This window comes from Anguilla anguilla, chromosome 3, assembly GCF_013347855.1.
Source record: "Anguilla anguilla isolate fAngAng1 chromosome 3, fAngAng1.pri, whole genome shotgun sequence".
Lineage (NCBI taxonomy): Eukaryota > Metazoa > Chordata > Actinopteri > Anguilliformes > Anguillidae > Anguilla > Anguilla anguilla.
Genome location: NC_049203.1, coordinates 2,266,674 through 2,289,569, shown reverse-complemented (window position 1 = coordinate 2,289,569; position 22,896 = coordinate 2,266,674). Strand labels below are relative to the sequence as shown.

At 49.9% G+C, this 22,896-nt stretch overlaps 2 protein-coding genes across 3 annotated transcripts in view; one reads left to right on the top strand and one right to left on the bottom strand.

Moving 5' to 3' along the window:
* LOC118222834 (cyclin-J-like) overlaps positions 1 to 11,497 on the top strand; it is a 20,351-nt gene extending 8,854 nt beyond the window's left edge. For both annotated transcript variants that reach the window (XM_035408722.1, XM_035408721.1), the window contains exons 3-6: positions 2,034 to 2,244; positions 9,550 to 9,849; positions 10,268 to 10,427; positions 10,851 to 11,497. In XM_035408722.1, coding sequence (XP_035264613.1) covers positions 2,034 to 2,244; positions 9,550 to 9,849; positions 10,268 to 10,427; positions 10,851 to 11,340 — 1,161 coding nt within the window. In that variant the 3' untranslated portion in view covers positions 11,341 to 11,497. The remainder of the gene's footprint in view (positions 1 to 2,033; positions 2,245 to 9,549; positions 9,850 to 10,267; positions 10,428 to 10,850) is intronic.
* A 5,954-nt stretch (positions 11,498 to 17,451) lies between these two features.
* fabp6 (fatty acid binding protein 6, ileal (gastrotropin)) lies at positions 17,452 to 19,788 on the bottom strand. The gene is made up of 4 exons (XM_035411009.1): positions 19,615 to 19,788; positions 19,032 to 19,204; positions 18,142 to 18,231; positions 17,452 to 17,577 (listed from the first exon to the last, which is right to left on the bottom strand). Exons 1-4 carry the CDS (start codon positions 19,679 to 19,681, stop codon positions 17,515 to 17,517), a joined length of 393 nt encoding a protein of 130 aa, XP_035266900.1. The 5' UTR covers positions 19,682 to 19,788; the 3' UTR covers positions 17,452 to 17,514.
* Between the last annotated feature and the right edge of the window lie 3,108 nt (positions 19,789 to 22,896).

Sequence of the window (22,896 nt, the reverse complement as noted above, 5' to 3'; positions counted from 1 at the left end):
CTGAGTCGGATATGGCGGCAGTGTGGTATAATGGGTCGCGTAAGGAGCTGGTCTTGTGACTTAACGATCACAGGTTCGATTCCTGGGTAGGACACTGCCATTGTACCCTTGAGCAAGGTACTTAACATGCGTTGCTTCAGTATGTATATCCAGCTGTATAACTGGGTACAGTGTAAATGCTGCGTATAGAGCTGTGTAAGCTGCTCTGGATAAGAGCGTCTGCTGAATGCCTGCAGTGTAATGTGGAATGATGAGTCGGTGTTGTTTTTGCGCACGGTTTTCAGTCGTGTTTGTCTCTGCTCGCCCAGTCTTAACTGCCACAAAAGCAGGGATGGGCCGTGCCAGCCTTGGTGCGCCCATCTTAGTGCAGCTGTGGGGGCTGTTCCCAAATGACGATCTGCCCTCGCGGCGGCGAATGTTTGCCCCAGCGGGGGGGCCGAGGAGTTTCCCCCCCCCCCCCCCCCCTGCCAGGGGAGCTCGCCATGTTTAATTTAACACCTCACTTCTGATGTACAAATCGCACGTGAGCGGTCTGCACGCACGCCCCTCTCCTCCTCCGAGGTGTATTAATATTAGATCACTGCTCGCTGCAGCGGTGGCTTCATTTCATTAAGTCACTTAGCCAGCTAAACCGCTAATTGGAGCAAGGTAGCCTGTCGAAAGCTGTTATGCAGCCCTTATGCAGAAATAATTTTTCTGCATTTTTTTCTTTTTTGCATAAATGCTGAATAGTTAGAAACTGCTCATTTCTGTTTCTCAGTGGCTGCTGATCCATGTTAATGGCATTTCCTCATTTAAAATGCTTCTGGGTTCAGAAAGATCTCTACTCATTTCTTGAAGATGTTTCACTTTGGCAGTTTTATGTCTATCTTAAATACGTCTGTCGTATGCCAAATTAAAAGGCACGACAGTCAAAATTTATGTAGCGTTGTTAGATAATATTGCAGAAAATGTATTTTTATTTTTTTCTCTCATGGAGTAAACCTTATCACTTGCCAAGTCCAAAATGTGAGGATGTTATGATCAAATGTAGTGATCATCTGCTGTGGTTTACATTCGATAGATCTGCACCAACGTCGTCATTCGACTGCATGGTGCTGTCAGATTATGCAAGTCAACACAATGGCCACCTGTGGAGTCGGTCTTTCCCTGTGTAAACTCCCTCCTGTGGTTAACTGTTTGCCAAAGGGCTTATGGGATAGCGGGGGATCCCCTGGTATTCTGTGGGCATCGACCCATGAAACACACACACACACACTCTCGCATACCCATACAGACACACGCACGCACACACACACACACACACACACACACACACACGTCTGTGCGTTCAGCCAGATATAAAGCACTTTGGATGTCAGTTCTGAACCAAAAGTTGTGATGGAAAATGTAGTCCAGAACTCTCCCCTAATACTACAGGCTTTATTTGACCTTGAGAATGTCAGGAAGTACCGTGACACTGCAGACTGGGTCAAACAGATGGTGTCCTTGCTGATAGACTGCACTGCTCGTCTGAACCTGGCTGAACTTTCATACATATCCGCTTTCATCCGAACTTTCATACATATCTGTGTATCGGCATGTGTTAACCTTTTTAGCTTGCTTTGTTATTGAGGAGAAAGTAAGCCATCAAATGCCAGCAGCCTTTCGTATGTTCATGCGCACATGTGACTCTTATGAGCACCGTGGGTCCAGACACTGCACCCCACAGATCAGATCTCTGTTCCCCTCCAGTCCCAGAGCTTACAGTCCTTTATTCCTCTCCTTTTTATTAAGTTGTTCTCGCGCCAAGACCTCGAAAAATACTTCAAAAAAAAGAGGTTTAATCTCCACGGGGATTATTGAAGGATAAATTTGGTAAAATGTTTTGTGTGCAGGAATTTACGAGCAGGTGGTGAGATAAACGGGGGAAGGATGTTCATCTCTGCCGACTGCAAAATGCATTTTTAATTTTTAAATTTTTTTAAGGAAATGTTTTTGGTGACACGTGTTTCTCTCTCTCCCCCGCCCCCCCCCCCCCCCCCCCCCCCCAGGAGCTGAAGCTGCCGGCGTACCGCGCCCACTCCCCCCAGATCGCGATGCGGCGCTACTTCGCCGACCTGCTGGCCATCCTGAGCAACCGCTACCAGCTGTGCCCCACGGCGCGTCACCTGGCCGTCTACCTGCTGGACCTGTTCATGGACCACTACGACGTGGCCGTCAAGCAGCTCTATGTCATCGCCCTGTCCTGCCTGCTCCTGGCCAGTAAGTCCCCCCCCCCGTCCTGCCTGCTCCTGGCCAGTAAGTCCCCCCCCCGTCCTGCCTGCTCCGGGCCAGTAAGTCCCCCCCCCTGTCCTGCCTGCTCCTGGCCAGTAAGTGCCCCCCCCCCGTCCACCTCCCCGCACCGTGCACGTTAGCATAGCGCTCATCCGCTAACTGCTGAACGGCCCCGATGAGAAGGCCTGGCGCAGGGCATTGTGGGTACACTGACTTCCTGTTAAATGCAGCCTGGGCTCTGGCTGGTGTGTATCATGACTGGAGAGCCACACAAACCTGCTGGTGGTTCTGAGGTTAAGGGGCAGTTTGTACACATGCAGTCAGCCTTCAGGTTGGCCATCGTTCATGAGATCAAAAAAAATAGTTTTTCACCTTGTTGTTCCTTTTATGTGCACCTGGTGTAGGCCTGCAAACCAGTGCTTGCGTCTTTACCATTGTGATGTCACTGAAGATTCCGTCTCATTTAAAGTGACAGTTCCTTAGAACTGGGGAATGTGTTCTGTCTCACGCTCGTTCTCCCTCTCCAGCAGTTCATATTAAGTCAGGGCACAGAAAACGCGAGCACGTTCTGACAGCAAAGGATTTACATTCTCGTACTTTAATAATTTATGTCTCCTCAGATTGAATATTCAAATGAGCGAAGCCCCCTTTTACCTCCCATCAGGTGCTGTAGAAACTGGCACGTTTGATAATGTCAGTAGTGTTGTTTCTCGGAAGTGGTTTCGGCTTTCCTTTGTGAATATTGATGAAGATTTTTTTTTTTTTTGACACCAATTTAAATACTGACCCAGCTAGTGGTTTGCTGATCGTGCAGTGAAATATCCAAATGATTGAATGTTCAGTCTCGTCTCTCTCATGAGGACTGGGGTCTGTTTTTCCTCTGCGCAGATGTGGAAATAGCACGCCTGTGTGTGTTTCCAGGCCTCTGGGTTTTCTCAGTCTAGCAGAGAACGGGCTGGTGCTTGGAGTGGTGAAACACCTTTAACTCAACTGAATGCATTTTGTTCTTTAAAATACACATCACTTGTTCATTGTTCCCTTGATTTTTTTGAGGGGAATTCAAATGAAAAATTATGGAATTAGAAGTGTTTATTTTTCCAATGCGCTTTTCCCGGTCCATGGGATGGTTGGAAAGACAGATAGATAGACAGATAGATAGAGAGATGGATGGATGGATATCTCGAATCAGAGATCAGTCTCATCCCGGCCCGCGTTCTCTCCTAGCCCTTGTCTGCCAGAGAGGATCATGGGATTGCGCCTGGATGAAAGGGCCGTTTGATTCTTTCTGCCTGGCGATTGCGTTCTGAGCTGCTTTGAAGGCTCGTCCCTGTCGGCTAGACGGACCGCCTGGTCTCCATCGCTTTTTTTTAAGCGCACGCCTGTCCGCCATTCCGTTGTCAGCTGTTGTTAAAGATGGCCGCCGTTTCCTCAGTCTGGCTGCTGCCGCCACTGCGGTGCCAAGACTTACTGGCCCCTCCCTCCCTCCCTCTCGCAGGAACCGATCAGAAGTCCCTCCCTCTTTCCCGCGAGAACCAATCAGAAGTCCCGGTTGCAGTGTGGCATAGAGGTTAGGGAGCTGGCCCAAGGTTTTAAGGTCGATTCCTGGGTGGTGCACTGCCATTGCTCCCCCGAGCAAAATTCTCAACCTGAATTATGTAAATGTCCTGCTATATAAACGCTCTGTGAGTAAACTGTGTAAGTCTCTCTGGATAAGAACACCTAGTAAACGCCTGAGTGTAAATGTTGTCTGAACTCTTTGGAGAGCTTCTAGCTTATATGGACCCATGTGGGCCCATTGGGCCAGCAGGTTCTGTTCCTCTCAGGCTGTTGAAGGTTCTTTGGGTCAGGAGGGGGGTGGGGTAGTGGGGCATTGGGTGGTGAAGAAGGGGAGGGGCAGGAGGCTGGGAGGGGGTTGGGGGGAGCAGACGTGTTTACAGTCTGCAGTCTGGCGATAGGAAGGAAGTCAACAGAATGACTTTATGGCCACAGGGTCTGGCCGAGGTGTCATGGGTTCTTTTATCTTGTTGTTGTTGTTTTGTGTGTGTGTGTGTCTGTGTGTGTGTGTGTGTCTGTCTGTTTCTGTGTGATCTGTGTTACTGGTGCTTTCCACAGTTCCCTGCTTTTATACATCACCTTAGTAAGGTGAATAAGAGTAATTCACCTTCTTTAAGAAGCTCTGCTCTACACAAACTGCACCAGGTCCCTGAGCCCTGTGTATTGAGTTGAGGTTGGTTACAGAACTGTGTGTGGAGCTCTGTAGAGGTTTTTTTTGTGTGTGTGTGTGTATGACTCAATCACTCACACACACACCCTCAGACGCACGCCCGCACACACACGCATACGCTCGCACACGCACACACACCCCTACCCCTGCCCCTCCCGAGCCCCCCCGGCTGGTTAATGAGGTAATAACAGTAAAACGCATGCTGCCGTTTTCCCAGGATGCCCTTGGATTAATCGTTCGCCATGGTAACGACCCCCGAGCTGGGCTCCCCTCGGCCGAGAGATGTCAGGGAAGCTTCCGGAAGAGTTCCCTCCAGGACCGAACGCCCGTACTTTCTCTGGTCTGAGGGGGAGGGTTTGAAAGCTCGCGTTCTGCAGGCCAAACAGATAAAGGACTACCCCAACCTCTACCCCTTCCCCCGCTCCTTACCTGCCGGAGAGGGACGGGACGGGCCGGGACGGGGTCGTAAATGACAGGGCAGGGGCGAGAGCATCCGGTGCGCCTCCTCCGTCTGTCTGGGTAACACATAAACCGTCCCGAACGGGGGGGGGGGGGGGAACAAAACCGGTCCTCGTAAAAAACACTCTTCCTCTCGGAGGAGTGTCAGAAAGGGGGGGGGGGGGGGGGGGGGGGAGGGGGGAGGGGGGGAGAGGGGGGGCTGATCTTCAAAGGCCAGCGAGCCGGCTGCGCGAGTTTAGCGGCGGGGAATGGGGGCTGGGGGGGCGGGGGGGTGGTGGGGGTCAGCAGAGGGGGGGTTTCAGTTGGGTGTTGGGTGTTGGGTGTTGGGGGTGGGGGAGCAGCGAGGGGCATGTTTGAACTGCCAGGCCCAGCGGGAACCCCCCCCCCCCCCATATGAAGATTAGTGGGCCTGAAAGCCCTTTGCAGGGGTTTGATGATAATGCAAAGGAATTAATCCCCTGGACGTAATTTAAAAAATACAGTGTGCAGCTGGGATTTGAGTAACAAACTCACGTTATTAGGGGTCCTGCTTCGGAAAGAGCAGTTTAAAAATTGCATATTTTGCACATGAAATGTTGTTTTTTGTGTTGAAAAATTGATTTCAGGTCATTATGTTTGTCCATTCTGGAGTGTGTGAATATAGTAATTGCCAAGTGGCAGAGGATGCAGCTCAACGCGTTTTAAAACATTTGTGGTGTGGGATCCTGTGTGTGGAAGGGTTAGGCTTTTGGGGGTGTCGTGGTGGATTAGGGGGGTTGTTTTGGGTTGGGTGTTATCCCTGCAAGCCTAATTTTGAACACCGACCCCCTCTGTTTTTGGGGTCCCCTCCAAACCCCAGGGTCCTGATCTGGGGGCGCCCCGTACTGGGGCCTGACGGGAGCGCCCAGGCGTGAGGCGCAGGGGTCGAAGGTCACGCAGTCGGCATTGTCGGGGCGGCTGGGTTCCCGGGGCAGAAGCACGGGACGAGCTGGGGGGGTGCGGCCCCCCCACGAAAGGAGGGCTCCCGAATTATAGTAGACTTTAAAACTGGGGAAGACGTTTGTCCCGGAGCTCAGCGAGCTCATTCCCTCACTCAGGCGCGATTAGAGGCAGACTCCCCGCTCGTCATCTGTCAGAGAATGCTTTCACCGCCGCTTCCTGCCTGGGGGCTCTCTGATTGGCTGGCTCAGGCAGGCCTGTAATTTGAGCGGCTTGTTCGCTTCCTCCCGGAAGTCTGAAGAGTGAGAGATTCCTGAGCTCGCCCCGCTGATTCCAGTGGAGATTAGAGATTCCTCTTTCCCAAGGGTTTTGGGAGCAGGAACAGATGTTATCTTGGTTGCCCCCCCCCACCCCCCCACCCCACCCCCCTTTTCTTTTCTGGAATGGTTCCTCTCAGGTCTGAAAGCGATGAGACCAGAATAAGAGCGGTGCTCTGTTCACAGGCCTGTTTCTGTGCATGTATATTTCAGAATAAGAGCGGTGCTCTGTTCACAGGCCTGTTTCTGTGCATTTATATTTCAGAATAAGAGCGGTGCTCTGTTTGCAGGCCTGTTTCTGTGCATGTATATTTCAGAATAAGAGCGGTGCTCTGTTCACAGGCCTGTTTCTATGCATGTATATTTCAGAATAAGAGCGGTGCTCTGTTCGCAGGCCTGTTTCTGTGCATGTATATTTCAGAATAAGAGCGGTGCTCTGTTCACAGGCCTGTTTCTGTGCATTTATATTTCAGAATAAGAGCGGTGCTCTGTTCGCAGGCCTGTTTCTGTGCATTTATATTTCAGAATAAGAGCGGTGCTCTGTTCGCAGGCCTGTTTCTGTGCTGCTGGGATTACTGCCTGTTCGCTTTATTGCCGGGCGGTTTGGAGAGAGGTCTCATTAGAGAAGTGCTGTGCTGTTGATGGGGAGTGGGGTGGAGCGAGCCCCGTTTTAAACCCCCCCCCGCCCCCCGCCCCCTCGGGTGTGCATGCCCTTGGACGGGGGCTCGGAGGGCCCCCCACCCCTCCCCAGATTCTGGGAGCAGATGTGGGCCTGCGTGTTTCTGTGCTTATTTATTTGCCCTTGTTTTCCGCGCCCCGCTGCCTGGCGGAGTTCCGTTACCCCGAGCGAGGGCTTTTAACGGGCCTGCAGCTGGGCACGGCGGGTTTCTGTGCGTGTGTGTGTGTGTTTGTGATGCAGTGTGTGTGTGTGTGTGCGTGTGTGTGTGCGTGAGTGTGTGTGTGTGTGTGTGTGTGTGTGATGCAGTGTGTGTGTGTGTGTACTCATACATGCAGTGTGAGTGTGTGTGTGTGTTTCGGTTTGTGTGTGTGCGTGCCTGTGCATGAGGAGGCAATATGAGTTTCCCTTTAAAGGAAATGGAATGGCGGGTAACTGTGTTTTGGGGGCTAGGGGGGCCCAGACCCATTAGGGTGCAGCCGCCCTTTCCATCCTGCATTAACGGATCTGATGCTCACCTGGATGATTTGCCAAAGTTTTGGCAGGTTTGGGAGTGGCGGGCTTGGGAGGTCGAAGCGGCGGGTTTGGGAGCGATGGGGTCAGGCTGTCCTCTCGCGTGTGTTTTGTTGCTCTATTGGCCGTGGCTGCACTGCCAGACACAGGCTTTGGTTTAAGTGCTGTTTTTAAGTGCTGCTTTACGCTGAGTGTACAGGGCTAGGCTGCCCTGTGTTAATCCAACCAGCTGGGTTTTACTGTGTGTGTGTGTGTGTGTGAGTGAGAGAGAGAGAGACCGCGTGTGTGTGTGCGTGTGTGTGTGTGTGTGTGTGTGTGAGAGAGAGACAGCGTGTGTGTGTGTGTGTGTGTGTGTGTGTGAGAGAGAGAGAGAGAGACAGCGTGTGTGTGTGTGTGTGTGTGTGTGTGTGAGAGAGAGAGAGAGAGACAGCTTGTGTGTGTGTGTGTGTGTGTGTGTGTGAGAGAGAGAGAGAGAGACAGCTTGTGTGTGTGTGTGTGTGTGTGAGAGACAGCGTGTGTGTGTGTGTGCGTATGTGTGTGTGTGTGAGAGAGAGAGACAGTGTGTGTGTGTGTGTGAGAGAGAGAGACAGCGTGTGTGTGTGTGTGTGAGAGAGAGAGACAGTCTGTGTGTGTGTGTGAGAGTGTGTGCATGCGCGAGTGTGTGTGCGTGTGTGTGTGTGCATGTGTGTGTGCTATTAGATCATGGTGGATATAGCTGTAGCCTTTCTGTGAGAGGTTAGCTGTTGGGGATTCTGTTGCTTGTTGGGATCGGCTTGTGTCCGGGCTGCTTGTGTTTATCTCTGTCTGGGGACAGAGCTGTCAAGGCCTTCTGTAACCATGGCGACCATTGTGATATGCTGATGACATCATTGATGACTTCACTGGCATGCTGGCCTTCCAGGGAGGGGACAGCTGGGTGACGGAGGTGGGGGGGGGGGGGCGGTTTTCAGTGTGTCCTGCACTTGCTGCAGCCAGTTATTCAGAGGAATGATGGCATTAGTCAGCCCAGTTGTTGATTTGCTGATTAAGTGTGTGTGCGTGTGTGTCAGTGTGCGTGGTGTGTGTGTGTGTGTCAGTGTGGGGGCAGGGATGTAATTTGACCGTCCCCTCTGTAGAGAGAAGGGTGGGCATCATTGATATGGGTTAAAAGGCAAATAGCCCACAGCTCATTGGCTACAGTAAGATGAGGTCACAAAGCTGTTGCTACGGTAATGAAATGCCAGAGGGGTGGAGTTTGGGAGGCTGCTGATGGATTGTTTTGGAGTATGATTTGTGCTTCTGAGCAGTGGTCAGTGGCATGTTGTTCTCTCTCGTTCTTGGGATCAGATGCCACTCCGTTTTTAAATGTTAGTGTCATGTCGTCATGTCCCCACGTGCTTGCCCCCCCCCCCCCCCCAGATAAATGCCTCCACACTAAAATTTGGGGTAACTGCATATTAATATTATCATTACCATTTCTTTTCACTGACGTAGTTGTCCACAGAGTGTATGAAATTGATCAAAATGTGGAGTAAAAACTATTTGAGTAGTTCAAGAAAATGGAAAAGGGGGAGAAGCGATTGTGTGCTTGTTGATGAGATAAATGTGTAGAAAAAAAAACAACAGGAAAGTGGAAAACAAATTGAAGGAAGTGGATGGAATGAAGAGCCCAGACTGCATTAAGCAGGAAGAATAACGGTTGGCCTCCCTGTCTGATTTCAGGGGGAAGTCGTGCCACATCAGCCACTTAATTGGCTGAAACAGCGACTTAAATAATAATAGTCCTGTGACTAAAGTGCCAAGCGTGCGTTTCTGCCTGTGCCTACGGTCCTGGATCTAACGCTCAGCGCTAAGTGTGTGTTTCTGCCTGTGCGCTCTCTCTCTCTCTCTCTCTCTCGCTCTCTCTCTCTCTATCTCGCTCTCTCGCTCTCTCGCTCTCTCTCTCGCTCTCTCGCTGTCTCGCTCTCTCTCTCTCGCTCTCGCTCTCTCTCTCTCTCTCTGTTGGTCAGTCTGTCGCTCCCCCTTTCTTACTCTCTCCCTTTCCTTTTTTATTTATTTTTGTTGTCTTTGGGGCTTTGGGATGCAGTGAGCTGAGGAGTGTTCGGACAGATATCTCAGTTTTCTTACTTTTGTTTTTTACTGTGGAGGTTTGTGTTCAGAAAACTCAAGTCTCTCTCCCTCTCCCCCCTCCCCTCCCCACCCCCCAGGTAAGTTTGAGGAGAAGGAGGACCGGGTTCCGAAGCTGGAGCAGCTGAACGCGCTGGGCTTCATGTGCAGCCTGAACCTGGCGCTGAGCAAGCGGGACCTGACGCGCACCGAGCTGCTCCTCCTGGAGACCTTCGGCTGGAACCTGTGCATGCCCACGCCCGCCCACTTCATCGACTACTACCTCCAGGCCTGCGTGCGGGAGAGCGACCTGCACAACGGCTGGCCCCTCTCCTCCCTCTCCAAGACCAAAGCCTTCATGGACAAGTACACACACTACTTCCTGGAGGTGTCTCTGCAAGGTGGGTGGGGCGTGGGATGGGGACGGACAGCTCCTATTGGCTGAAGCAGCTTTCAGTCACGTAATTGGTCAATCGGTCAGGGTTGGGGTCCAGTTTTTGTTTCAGTGTTCGTGAATTGAAAAGTGCCCGGAATGTTGGTGTGGATATTTTTCAGTTTGTTTCCAGTACTGTTCGTTGCTCTCAATTTGTTTGTGTGCCAAATGATTGTAATGTAAGTTGATGCATTTTGAGATGATTGAATGGCAGTGACATTGGGCTGTAGCGTAGCTCTCATCAGAAACACAGGCTCATTAGCAAGCGGGGTAAAGCATCTCTTCCGCTCGTGTGCAGCCCTCTGGTGATGATGATTCATTAGTTTTTTTGTTGTTTTTTTTTTATTTGTGAGCGCTTCATACTGACTCTGCCCTTTTCTGTCCAGACCACGCCTTCCTGAGCTTCCGGCCGTCCCAGGTGGCGGCGGCCTGCATCGCGGCCTCGCGGGTCTGCCTGCAGATCTCCCCGAGCTGGACCACCGCCCTGCACCTGCTGACCGGCTACACCTGGGACCACCTGACCCAGTGCATCCAGCTCATGCTGCTGTAAGGACGCCGGGCACACCCCACGCACCCCCACCCCACCCCACCCCACCCCCCACTGACCCAGTGCATCCAGCTCATGCTGCTGTAAGGACGCCGGGCACACCCCACGCACCCCCACCCCACCCCACCCCCCACTGACCCAGTGCGTCCAGCTCATGCTGCTGTAAGGGACTTTGAGCTCCCAAACGGGCACACCCCACTCCTCATACACACTGTCTCTCCCGCACCCCACACACACTGGCCATCTCACACCCCAAACACACTGTTTATCCCACACCCCACACCCCATACACACACAGTTTATCCCACACCGCACCCCAAGTTTTATTATGCACTTGTGACGGTCGGGTTCTGTGGATTTGTATGAATTCTTTGGGTTTTTGATGTCATGGTAACATTTGTTTATTTTTTGTTTTTTTAAAGCGCTCACGACAACGACGTGAAGGAGGCCAACAAGCCCAAATCCACCCCCCCGCCCGGCCCGCCGTCGCTGCTCGGCCAGCCCACGCCCCCCTCCTGCACCCCCTCCCCCGCCCACCGTCCGGCCGTCTCCTCCGCTACCTCCGCCCAGCCCCTGCTCTTCCAGGCCGGGGCCTTCCCGCACCTCTCCCAGCACGCCGCACCCCTGTCCCAGCTGCACGGGCTAGGCGAGTCCCAGGCTTTGGGGCCTGTGGTGGCCCAGGACTACCTGCAGTCCCACAGGGTGGGGCTCCTCTCGGGCGGGGCGGCGGGGGCCAGCTTCCACCCGTATCCGGGCCTGGGGACGGGGCTGCAGCCGGGGGGGCGGGGCCTGCAGGGGCCCCTGTCCGTGCAGGTGGCCCTCGCGTCAGAACCCCGCCACTGCCTGGGCGTGGCTTACGGCGGCTACCTGAGCTCCCACCACACCTTCGCCGCCGGCTGCTTCGACAGGTGACGCCAGGAGAGGGGCGGGGAGCTGACCTCCGGGCGCCCCACCCCTCCCCCCTCCCCGGGGCCCGCGCCCCCCTCCCGCGGGCAGAGACACAGGAAGCGCAAACGCAAATCCGCCGCCGTCGCCGCCGACCCCGCCGAGGTCATCGTGCTGACGTGATGTGCGCCGGCCGCCGTAACTGCTCCCATTGTGACATCACTGTGACATCACCCACTGTGACATCACCCGCTGTGGAGGCTTTGACTGCGCTGCCTGTCTTTTTAACCAGAGAGAGGACTGTTTTTTGGTGAGGACGTTCCCGCTGTGTTTTTGGTGAGGACGTTCCCGCTGTGTTTTTGGTGAGGACGTTGCCGCTGTGTGTTTAATCGCTGTGAATGAGGAACACTGTAAGACGCGTTGATGACGCGACGCCTGCGTGTTCGTTCTAGAGCTGCTTCTTTCAAAACTGGAGAAATGAGATTAAAATGGGAAAATAAAACGAGAATAACGGGGTGCACAAACTGAGTTTATCTCGACCTGCTCTGAGAACGAAGTCTGGGGTCAAAGGTTAGGGAATCGGGGAAGCTGTCCCTCTCCCTCAGCTCTCTGATGTTCAGCCTGGAGAACCATTCCCACAATGCAGTGGGAGTCAGGGCTGGAAGGTGGGGGGGAGGGGGGGGGCTTCTCCTTGAAGTTTCATTTCATGGTGGGGTTTCATCAAGATTTCCAAGTGCTGTGAAAAAGCCTCCCATAGAGGACCAGTGGTCTCCTCATCAAAGTCCCCCCCCCCCCCCCCCCGCAAGACCTCCACAGAACCAAGCCCCCCCCCCCCCCCCCCCCCTCCACCCCTGTACCCTGTTTGAAGTCCTCAGATTCTCTGACTCACAAAGACATTCCCTGTAGAGTGAGCTTCAAAGTCACTTCTATTCAAGGCCTTAAGGACTGTATTAGCTTTGTCTTCTTTTTTTTTTTTGTAAATGTGTGAATTTGTCTCCCTCTCCTCTCAAAGACTGAGGCGTGGGATGGACAGGTTGTTTTCAGGACGACCACGCGTCCGTTTGGTGCTTCCGTCGTTCCGCCATGATGCTGCTGCCCCAAGAAGAGCCTGGCGGGTTTCTCACCGAGAGACTCTTCCTCACCGAGAGACTCTTCCTCACTGAGAGGCTCTTCCTCACCGAGAGGCTCTTCCTCTCGTGTTGTTTACATGATCCGTGTTTTTATCAGGGACTGTTGCTGATTACTTGAAGACGATGCCATTGAAGCGTAACGTAGCTGTTATTTATGGACCCTTCCTTCCTGTTACGCATTCTTATGTGTTCTTTCCCTAGTTTGTATTTTATTTTATCTTATTTTTTGTGTGTAAGTAGCTCTGTCTGGGGAAAAAGACGGTGCTGTTGTGTTGCGGCTTCTGGCCTCTGGTGGCACAGAAGATTCTGGCCTCCGGTCCAGGCTTCAGGACGGGCCTTGATTCGCGTTTGAATCGAAGCTCCGCCCTCTTCTCTCCGGAGAGGAAGGGAGCTCTAAATCCGTTTCTGCTGAAGAGCTCGCACAGGAAGTGGGCTCCGCACGCTTCCTGTCTGCTGCTTGTGCTGAACGGTGCCCCCTCCCCCACCAGCCCCCCCCCCCCCCCCCCCCCCCCCCACAGCCTCTGCCACCATGTCCTCAGCGCCCTCTCTGCTCAAGCCCAGGGGTCAGGTGACCCTCCGTTCACACGGTAACGGAATTTCCGCCCCGGGCCAGGGAGGGGAGCTGAGCTGTGCTGATAGGTGCAGGAGTTCTGAGCTGGTTAGGAAGGGGCGCTGGCGGCCTGGCGGGTTTGTAACGGACAGGGGGACGGTCAAGGTCGCGACCTCGGCCCGCAGTAACACTGACGCTGCTCTTTCCTGGGGTGGGGGAATGGACAGACGCACTGTGCACTGCTGCATATTTGAGACTCTGCCCTGTACTGTATGAACGGGGGGGGGGGGGGGGGTCACCGCGTCCTCAGCAGCAGGGTCAGCGTTCCTTCCCGCTGCGAGGCGTAGCGCTTCCCCGCGGTGTTCGCTTGGCTGGCTGGGCCTCGCGGACTCGCTGAGGTGAGCAGGCCCCGGGCCCCGTCTGAACGGGTTGGTGTCTCTCAAGCTGGTCCTGTTCCGTCCCCGTCCCCGTCACCCGTCCCCGTCCCCCTTCCCCCGTCCCCTGTCCCGTCCTAAACGCTCTGGAGCTGCCTGTCTGCTCTGCTGGCTCTCCTGGGTTGCCAGATTGGACCCTACTCTGCCACTGTTACTTGCTCTTTGGCCAGATGTCCTACAACGGCTGTATTTTGTTATGTTTTAACTGAGTTTTCGGACTGATTTTTAGTTGTTTTTTTTTTTTTAGGTTGTACAGTTTATTTTATATGCCGATGTTTCCTCCGCATCTACTTTTTTTTCTTTGATGACTTTGTCTCGTCTGTACAGGTGAACACCTCTGTTCCCTTAAACCGCTGCCAGCACTACACAGGGCTTCCTGGCTGGAGTCTCAGGGTGCAATATGTTGGATAAATCTGTTACTGACTCACTTCAGTTACGTCTTCGCCACTAGTTTGTCTTTTGTAACTTATTCTGGATAAATATGAGGTTGTTTTTCACTGTTTTTTTTTTTTTTTTTAACTGCAAACCCAGAGCAGGAGCAGATATTTTTTGTTTTTTGTTTATTTGATTTCACTGCTGGAAAGCGGTGAGTTTTAACCGTAGTGGAAATGTTGCATATTGCAACCGGGGAGACGTGCTCCCGAAACTTTCGCGGTCCCGGACTGGACACGCCGCCTCCCCTCGTACCCGTTCCGTGAGTTTAGGGGGACGGAGAAGAGCAGGGAGGGAGAGAACGGATAAATGAGGGTCCCGTTCATCCAGTGAGCCGCTCAAATAAAGATGAATCAAAACCCCATTCTGCTCTTTAGGCTTATTCTTCATACGCACCCACATGCACGCGCGCTTATACACACACACACGCGCGCTTATACACACACACACGCGTGCTTATACACACACACACATGCGCGCTTATACACACTCACACACACACACTCACTCACTCACACACACGCGCTTATACACCCACATGCACACGCGCTTATACACACTCACTCACACACACGCGCTTATACACACACACACACACACACGCTTATACACACTCACTCTCACACACACGCTTATACACACACACACACGCTTATACACACACACACACACGCACATGCGCTTATACACACACACTCACACACACATGCACACGCGCTTATACACACACGTGCTTATACACACACACACACGCGTGCTTATACACACACACACACACACACACGCTTATACACACTCACGCGCTTATACACACTCACACACACGCGCTTATAGACACTCACTCACACGCGCTTATACACACTCACTCACACACACGTAAACACACACACGTACACACCCTCTCACTCACACATGTACACACTCTCTCACTCACACACACACACTCTCACACACACGTACACACACAAACACACTCTCACACACACTCACACTCTCACTCACACACACGTACTCACACTCTCACTCACACACACGTACACACACACTCACCTCTCACTCACACACTCATACACCCACACACACACCCTCTCTCACACACATATACACACTCTCACATGTGCTTAATATTCCAGCCCTCCACTAGAGGCATTTTGGTTTTTGACCCTTAGAAATGGTGAATGTATACTTTTCGACAGGTCATTTCACCACCAGTGTACCTAAAACAGTCTCGATTGAAAACTACCATCTGGCTCTACCCCCCTGTGCCCCTCCCCCGACCCCCCACCCCTCACATCAGTGTCGCCCGAGGACAATGGCGGGGAGATTCTTATCAGCCTCTTCCCCCCTAAACAAACAGAGAAGAGGGCATTCCTGGGGCCCTTTGAAGCAAACCAGGAAGAGGGACTGAGGGAGACACACGAGCCCGTTTAAAAAGAGGGAGAGATGGGGAGGGATGGAAGGATTTAATCATCCGAACGGAATGACCGCAGGATCGCCCGTCCGTTCCCGTGGAACGAACGAGTGAAATGAAAATGACGGTTGGGTTCAAAGGCAGGACTTGGAAGAGGCACAGGATTCATTTGCTGTGATAGATCCTTGTACCATTACATCCAATCTAACCCCTGCTTTACACCAGGCCGGCCAGCAGTGGATGGGCTTGCCCTCCATAGCCAGGTTCCTCCCGACATTTCTTCCCATCGGGGAGTGTTTTCTTGCCATTATTTGAGGGTTTTTCTCCCAGATGGGGAGTTTTTATTTACTCGTTTTTCTTAAACATCATGTGCTATTTGGGGGTTCAGGCCTTGCTTTTCTTTGTGCTACTCTGGAAAGGGCCTGAGGTGGTTTTCTGTAGTTTCATTCCGCGTGGGGTCGGCCCGTCTGTCGGAGCCGGGAGAATGAGGCGGTGGATCCGGAATTCCACAAACCCGCCATCCGTGACCGTCTTCCGCAACGCTCGAAATGCGGCCGGGAGGCATTTTTACACCGGGCGCCGTGCAGAGAGATTGCGCGCCAGCATGCTGGCGGAGAGCTGTGCAGATAGAGATCATCTACAGAATCTCTGTTGGGGGTTGAAATTCCCTCATAGCGCCCCATTGATTCCAGCCTGAATGACAGCCCTGTATCGCTGTGGGTCATCTATCAATACGCCCTTATTAATGTTCTTGCTGTGCTGTCTCCATTTTGCACTGCGTGTTCCATTGGGCATTCACTGCTACACAACAACCAGTATTCATCTAAGGTGTAGCTACACTCGGATAGAGGCTAAGTTTCTGTTTGAACAATGGAGGCCTCTGCTGATTTTTGAAAACGTTTATTTACCCTAGTTTTCAATACGCGCTTTGTTGCGTATTGTTCATACGGGACAGCAAGTCCAAGGCTGTGGCAGTTTCCGGTATAGACATATATACATGTATGTCTATGGTTTCCGGTGGTTCTAGAATCCTTTCTGACCTCGCGCAAGGTCCAATGGCGCTTTGAAATGTAAAAGTGTGACCTGCAGTGGTTGCTTTCGCACCTTTTCCGTGTCTTGATGTGTTTGGACCGGTTATGACGCCGTCTGATGTCTTTCCGCCTCAGTCGCCTGTCGGCCAGGTTATGTTATTTCAGTCGCCATTTTCCAAACGTCGCCGCTGACATGGCAGAAGATACGAGCTGCGACGCAATGTCCGTTGGACAAGAGTGTCTCTCGCTCTCTAATTGGTCGTCAGGGGCAACAGGTTTAAAGTTCTGGCGTAGCAGGCGTGTGACTGAACAGCGCCGACGGGGGTGATCGCTGCCTTTCTGACCTCGCGCAGGGTCCAGAGGCGCTTTGAAATCAGTGTTCTGTGAGGCACAAACATTCTTCCATTTGTAAAGAGGAAGGTGGCGGGGGGTTGGAGGGTTTGGAAGTGGCAGGCAAGGGTATGTTCTCTTGTGGCGGGTGGGGGTCGGAACGGGTGGCAGGGGGGTTGTGTGGTTTGGTGATGGATAATGCTCACTCCCTTTGTTGATTTTTTTTTTTTGGGGGTGGGGGGGGGGGGGGGGGGGGACTTCAGGGCAGCACCCTTTAATTTGCGTTTGGGAAGGGGGGGTAGGGGGGTGAAAGGCATTCACACCGTGAGCCTCCCACTCAGTCATTGTCCCTTTGTGATGGTTGTCTGTATGCACGTGCTGTGGAATTTACTGGCGGTTAAAATTGCAAATCACCAGAAACCACGTACTTATTCCTAACTCATACTCCTGCACATCATATTAGTGAAATAAACTATGTCTATTAAATAATTCACAAAGTATCCAACATAGATTTGACGCAATTAAATGTTTTAATTTTTTACATACGAATCGATTACGCAATGTAGCCAGTGGAACAAATCAACAAAATTCTGATGTGGTTTTTTCCCCGCCTTGTATGTAAGCACGCTCAGCTAATGCGTAAAAATATTATACCCGCGAAACTTTCCCTCCCCTTACTAGAGCTGACTATAGCCCCGTGCAGGACGGCACCAAGCCTTAAGTTTTATCACCCCCTGGTGGTGATACGACTGTAAGGCACTTGCGAACAGAAACTGAATCAATGGACACAAGAGAGTGAAATGAACACTTGGGACAGATGAGGAGTGCTGCTAGAACATTTATTTTTTATTCCTTAAAGGACGAGCCAAAATGATGGAGATTTTTAGATCCTCTTGCTGATTCTCTTCATGGTCACGGTGCCCTTGGCGCCAGACACGGTGCAGCACTGGTGCGAATCGGAGGGGAGAGAGAGGGAGGTCAGTAAGCGTAACCCTTTAAGTGTAAGATCACAAATGTGTGATTACAATGTTCATAACTGAGCATTCTAATATTGAGGTAACCATTACTACTGGCAACTGATAGCAATGTTCTAGTACACTGACTTGGAATTTTTGAAAGAGAAAAGAGAAAAATTCAGTAAACTTACTCTTCAAAGAGTTAAAAATATATATATATTTGTTTGTATAATTGTGGATTTTTATTGTTTATTATTACTGGTAGGACATTAAACTGTAGCAATATCACTAGAAATATTTTTCAGATTGCATAGAAGTTGATTGACGTTTGTAGTTTACAACAGTCTTTTCACAATTATTTACATCAGACTTCAAAGCATCTCCTCCACTCATTGTGCAGCATAAGAGACGTTTACAGAATAAGAGAGATAAATCGATCGCACTAGAATTCAGTTTTAATGTGAACTCCGTTAACAGAAGAGAACTGCGTTGTGCTCGTGATGAGGGAATAGCATGACGCATAAATTACAGACGGCGCGAGCTAATTCCCTTACCTCAACGAGCTTGTCTCCGCTTAGCTGCACTGTCTGTTGGTATTTGGGGAAGCTCGCGCAGATTTTGTCCCCATCCATGGTCACGGTGGCCTGCAAATAACAAAAAAATTCGAGACGTGACCGATGAAGCGAGGAAAGGAGTTCTCAAAACACAAAAAAATTTACTGATGTCACAACTTAAACTGTTCGGTAAGTTACCAAAGGCTTGTCATACCTTTTTTTAAAAAAATGCAATTTCATATAAGTATGTTTTTGCAGCAGCCACAAAAAAGCGTATACACACACAGAGAGACAAAGGGGGAAAAAATTAACCAAAATGAATGATCAAATAACCAAAAAATGAAAATACAGTCAAAATGCTCATTGGTTTCTTTGCTTCCAGACTTAATGCTTCCACTGAAGCAGCTGTCCCTAATACATTTTTCCCGTTTGAATAATCAAATAGAGCAATAATTAATTTATTCATTTGTTGTCCATTGTTTGGCTCCCTGATCCATACTAACTCTGTGTTTAGTCTTAGTGTGCCTTCAGCTTCTGTTCGAAGGGAGCAGGCACTGTTTCTGACATTGGGTTGGAACAGGCGACAATACATGGTGGCTGTGTGGTGTCGTGATTCGGAAACTGGGCTTCTAAGGTTGTTGGTTCAATACCTACACTGCCACTGTGTCCATGTGATTAACCTGAATTAAGGTGAATGACTAATGATTAAGTACAATGTAAAAATGTATAATTCTGTCATACATGATGAGACCATTTGCTAAAAAGCAATAATGTGATGTGATGTAAAACATCCCTTAAACTGGCCAAATTAAGAGGTGTCTGACGGAGCAATGCCTGTGCAACAGCACCCTCTTGTGTGGAAGTGAGGTGATGCAAGTGCATCTTCTGACCTTGAACTTTATCCCAGCCATGGTCTCCATTTCGCACTCCTGGTCGATGATAAATTTGTTGGTCATGGTCCTGTTGGGGTACACCTGGGACCAGGTGAATTCGTTGCCGTTCTGGACCACCTCCGTCACGGTCTTGAAGGTGCGGGCCTTCTCGATGACATCATCGGGAATTCCTGAGTTTTCGAGAGTGAGAGCCAGGATCAGGATAAAGACCCTTTTCAGATTTCTGCTTGAAACAGGCTGCTAACAATGTTGAGAATAAAACCCTGAGATTTTTAACAGTGCAGTGTTTCCACAAACCGATTCTGTGTAATATACGATGACACCATTCCTAAAATGTGTTAAGATGCCTCCCTAGCTGGAATCTGAGAGTCAGTGTTTATTGAAGCTTCATCCTCAATAGCTTGACAGAAATGTCAGAGAACAACAGAGGCAAAGTGATCTTCTCGGGACTGTTTGAAAAAAATAATTTCTTCAGGAGTGCTCGGTTTGCAAATAGACACATTCTGTACGACAGTTTTCACATTAAAGTTAAAAAGTATAACAAAAAAAATGTTTTAAGGTGATTAAAAAGCCAGCTCACCGATGCGCTTGAGGAACTCTTCGTAGTTCTCCTGGCTCTCCATCTCGTACTTGCCGCTGAAGGCCATGGCGGGTTGAGGTGACGGTTGGCGGCTGCAGGGAGCGAAGAAGACAGCGAAGCGAGAGAGGAAGGTCCCGGCGGAGGATTCGTTTGGCAGGTGAGGAGATGCGGGTGCGCTCCCTCTTTAAATACACGCGTCCCTTCGATTGGCTCATCACCGCCCGGCCCCGCCCCCAGCCGTTCCGCTCGCACCGCGCCATAACCATAAACTTTTATTGTGACACCACAGCGTTGGCACACAGCTCAGGGGCCAATGGCTGACCGTGGGGTCACTCACCTGTCGGAGAGGTGTGAGAGCAGCGTGGACTCCATCACCTTCCCCTTCCCAATGTGTTTCCCGGGAGCAGTTTCCGGAACAGTCTTGGCTTTTCACTGCTACTGAGGGGACTCTCGTTCTCATACCTTTATTTCATGCTCGTCCAGTGTATTACACAGTTTTTCCTTCTTTATATTTTATGGAAGCCATCAGTGGCTGTGCAAAACCATCTGCTGTTGAGAGAGGTTGACTGAATGGAGAGAGAAAGGACACTATTTTGCTAGTTTGTGCTCACAATGGGACAGAAATATTGCAGGGTTCACTGTAACTGTGATACAAATGCCTTCCCCACCACCTTTCTCTCTATCTCTCTCTCTCTCACTCTCTCCATCTTTTTCTCTTTTTATGAACGGAGTGCATCACGTCCTCTGCGGCTCTGTGTGTTCTGTATAGAGAGGCTGTCGGCATGGAGACGGCGAGCGCCAGGACTGGGCCGCACGCGAGGTCAGTTCTCTGGGCCTTATTTAAGAGAGCGCTGAGCTCTGCACCATTGCCTCACCAGAACCTCACCTCCCCAGCACGGTGGACCTTCTGAAAGGGAGTGTGTCCCCAACCATCAGCCAGAAACACCATACCTCCAACACCACGAACACACACATGCACACACATACACACAAACACTGACAAATACACACCCTGCCCTCTGAAACACACACACACACACACGCACGCACACACACACACACACACACACACACACACACGCACGCATGCACACACAGACACACACACAGACATGCAGTACATACATGTGTATATGAGAATTTAGCATTTTTTTCAATTACATGCAAGTTAATTCCGAGGTTATTTGAGTAACACTGATTTAAATCGCACATGATTTTAAAAAATGTATGAATAATTACGGATGTTGTCATATAATGTGAGCCTCATAGGAAAAAGCCAAGTGCCCTGCACATGTGTCCTGGGGTCAGCGACCCCGACGCAGAGCCACGGAGGCAGAAACACAGTACTTTCCAATGCCATAAAAACACATCATCCGTGTGCTGACTGTGTCCCCGGCACAACAAGCCTGCGCAAGAGAGGGGAATGGGCTGAACCAGAGAAAACCACCAAAACGGGCCTCCATTTTGGACAAAGGAGTTGTGCTGAAACATGCGTGTTTGCTCAGCTGCTGCCTGCTTGGCTCTGTTGTATGAACGCCTTCAGGAGGTTTTTGCACCTGCCCATCAATTATCTCACATTTTAATCCAAATTAAAACGTATTAAAATTTGAAGTTTCTACTCTCATTCATAACTTTTCTCAAATAAAAAAAGTTGAGTGAAAATATTTGTTGCGTCGTAAATGTGTTGAATTTATTATCTTGGCAAAGAGGGATGAACATTTCACTGCATTCACATTTTGACTGTACTGTACAAGGTTAGTGTCTTTAGGTGAATGAATGGATGGGTGTGAAAACATTGCATTTTTTTAAGAATGGGTAATTCTGCTGTGATGGCTGATGGAACAGACATAGTTTGCCACCAAAGCAAAGAGAAATGGACAGTTTGGTTACTGATTTACACATTTCAGATAGCTTTAATTTCACCCCGTTGCACAAATGAAGTCATACCAACAAAAGACGATAAAAAATATGCCTGTCTTTGTGCCAAACACATCATAATCATAAAGCCCCCCTCATAAACTACAGTGTCCTTGAGCGCTCAAAGTAAATGATTTTATTTCTTGCGCGGCGACAGATCTGTACGGATTACAGTGACACTTTAAACTTTTACAATAGGACTGTGCCACTAAAAAGTTCCACTCGAGGTTTTAATGACAAACGTGTGATTTCGCAACGTTACTGCTGGCAGTGAGACGGTCAGGGCCAGTGCTTGATCTACGACACTAGAAGTGATGGCTTTTCATTTTTTCAAAAAGCCCTCATTGATGTTATCTTTAGTATTGCTGTCACGGTAAATATATTACTTTTTTCAGTTTTGTTCAAGAGCATGCTTTTTGACATACCTGCACATTGAAATATAGCCTCTTTCCCCAAATCAACTATTGCATTTTAAACCATACAGTTCCAAAGAAAATACAATCTAAACCATAAATACAGATCTAGATTCCAAATAAAATGTTTTATGAATGTGTGTGTGCGTATTAAAATTTTAATTACTTTTATATTTGAGTATTTCAAAATATTAATTCATAAAAATGATTTTTAAGGATTAATTTATTTTACATTTTCCCCATTAAAAGACCCCCCCCCCCCCCCAAAAAAAAACAAAAACAAAAAAAACCATGACACTTTCTGCTGCAATCCCATGTATCTGTTACCCTCTCTGTTTCTACCTGTCTGAATAAAACAAAAATACAAAATAATGGGGAATGGGGGAAAAATATAAATATTACCCCTTATAAACCTTACCTCCCTGGGTTTTTCATCTGAATGATAACTCTTCCATTTCTCAGTTGATGTGAAGTATTGTTGCAAAGAAGAACGGAGGAAGACAAACTTGCCTTTATTGCATAAAGTTGTGGAGGTTAAGTTCTGCTGGTTGCCCCATGTAGTAATAATGCATAATACTGGTGAATCTGAAATTGAGGTAGTAGCGGAGAAACTGGGAAGGCCTTACCATTATACTGTTACAAAATGTAGATAAAATGGATATTAACAATATAACAATATAAAGCATGCAATTTCTGGAACACTTTCTCACAACTTTGAGGTTGCCAGTTCCAATCCTAGATGGTACTCATTGTACCCTTGAGCAAGGTATTTTTAACTGGAATTTCTTCAGTAAATATCCAGCTTCATGTATGGATGATGCTTCATGTGTGTAAAGAAACTGTCTAGGTTGCCCTGGATATAATTAATTGCTTGGGCTTTATCAGTGTACCCTTGAACTTATATACTTGCAGCAGGGCTGTACCGAGACCTTTTGAGGAACAGGTGCTCAAA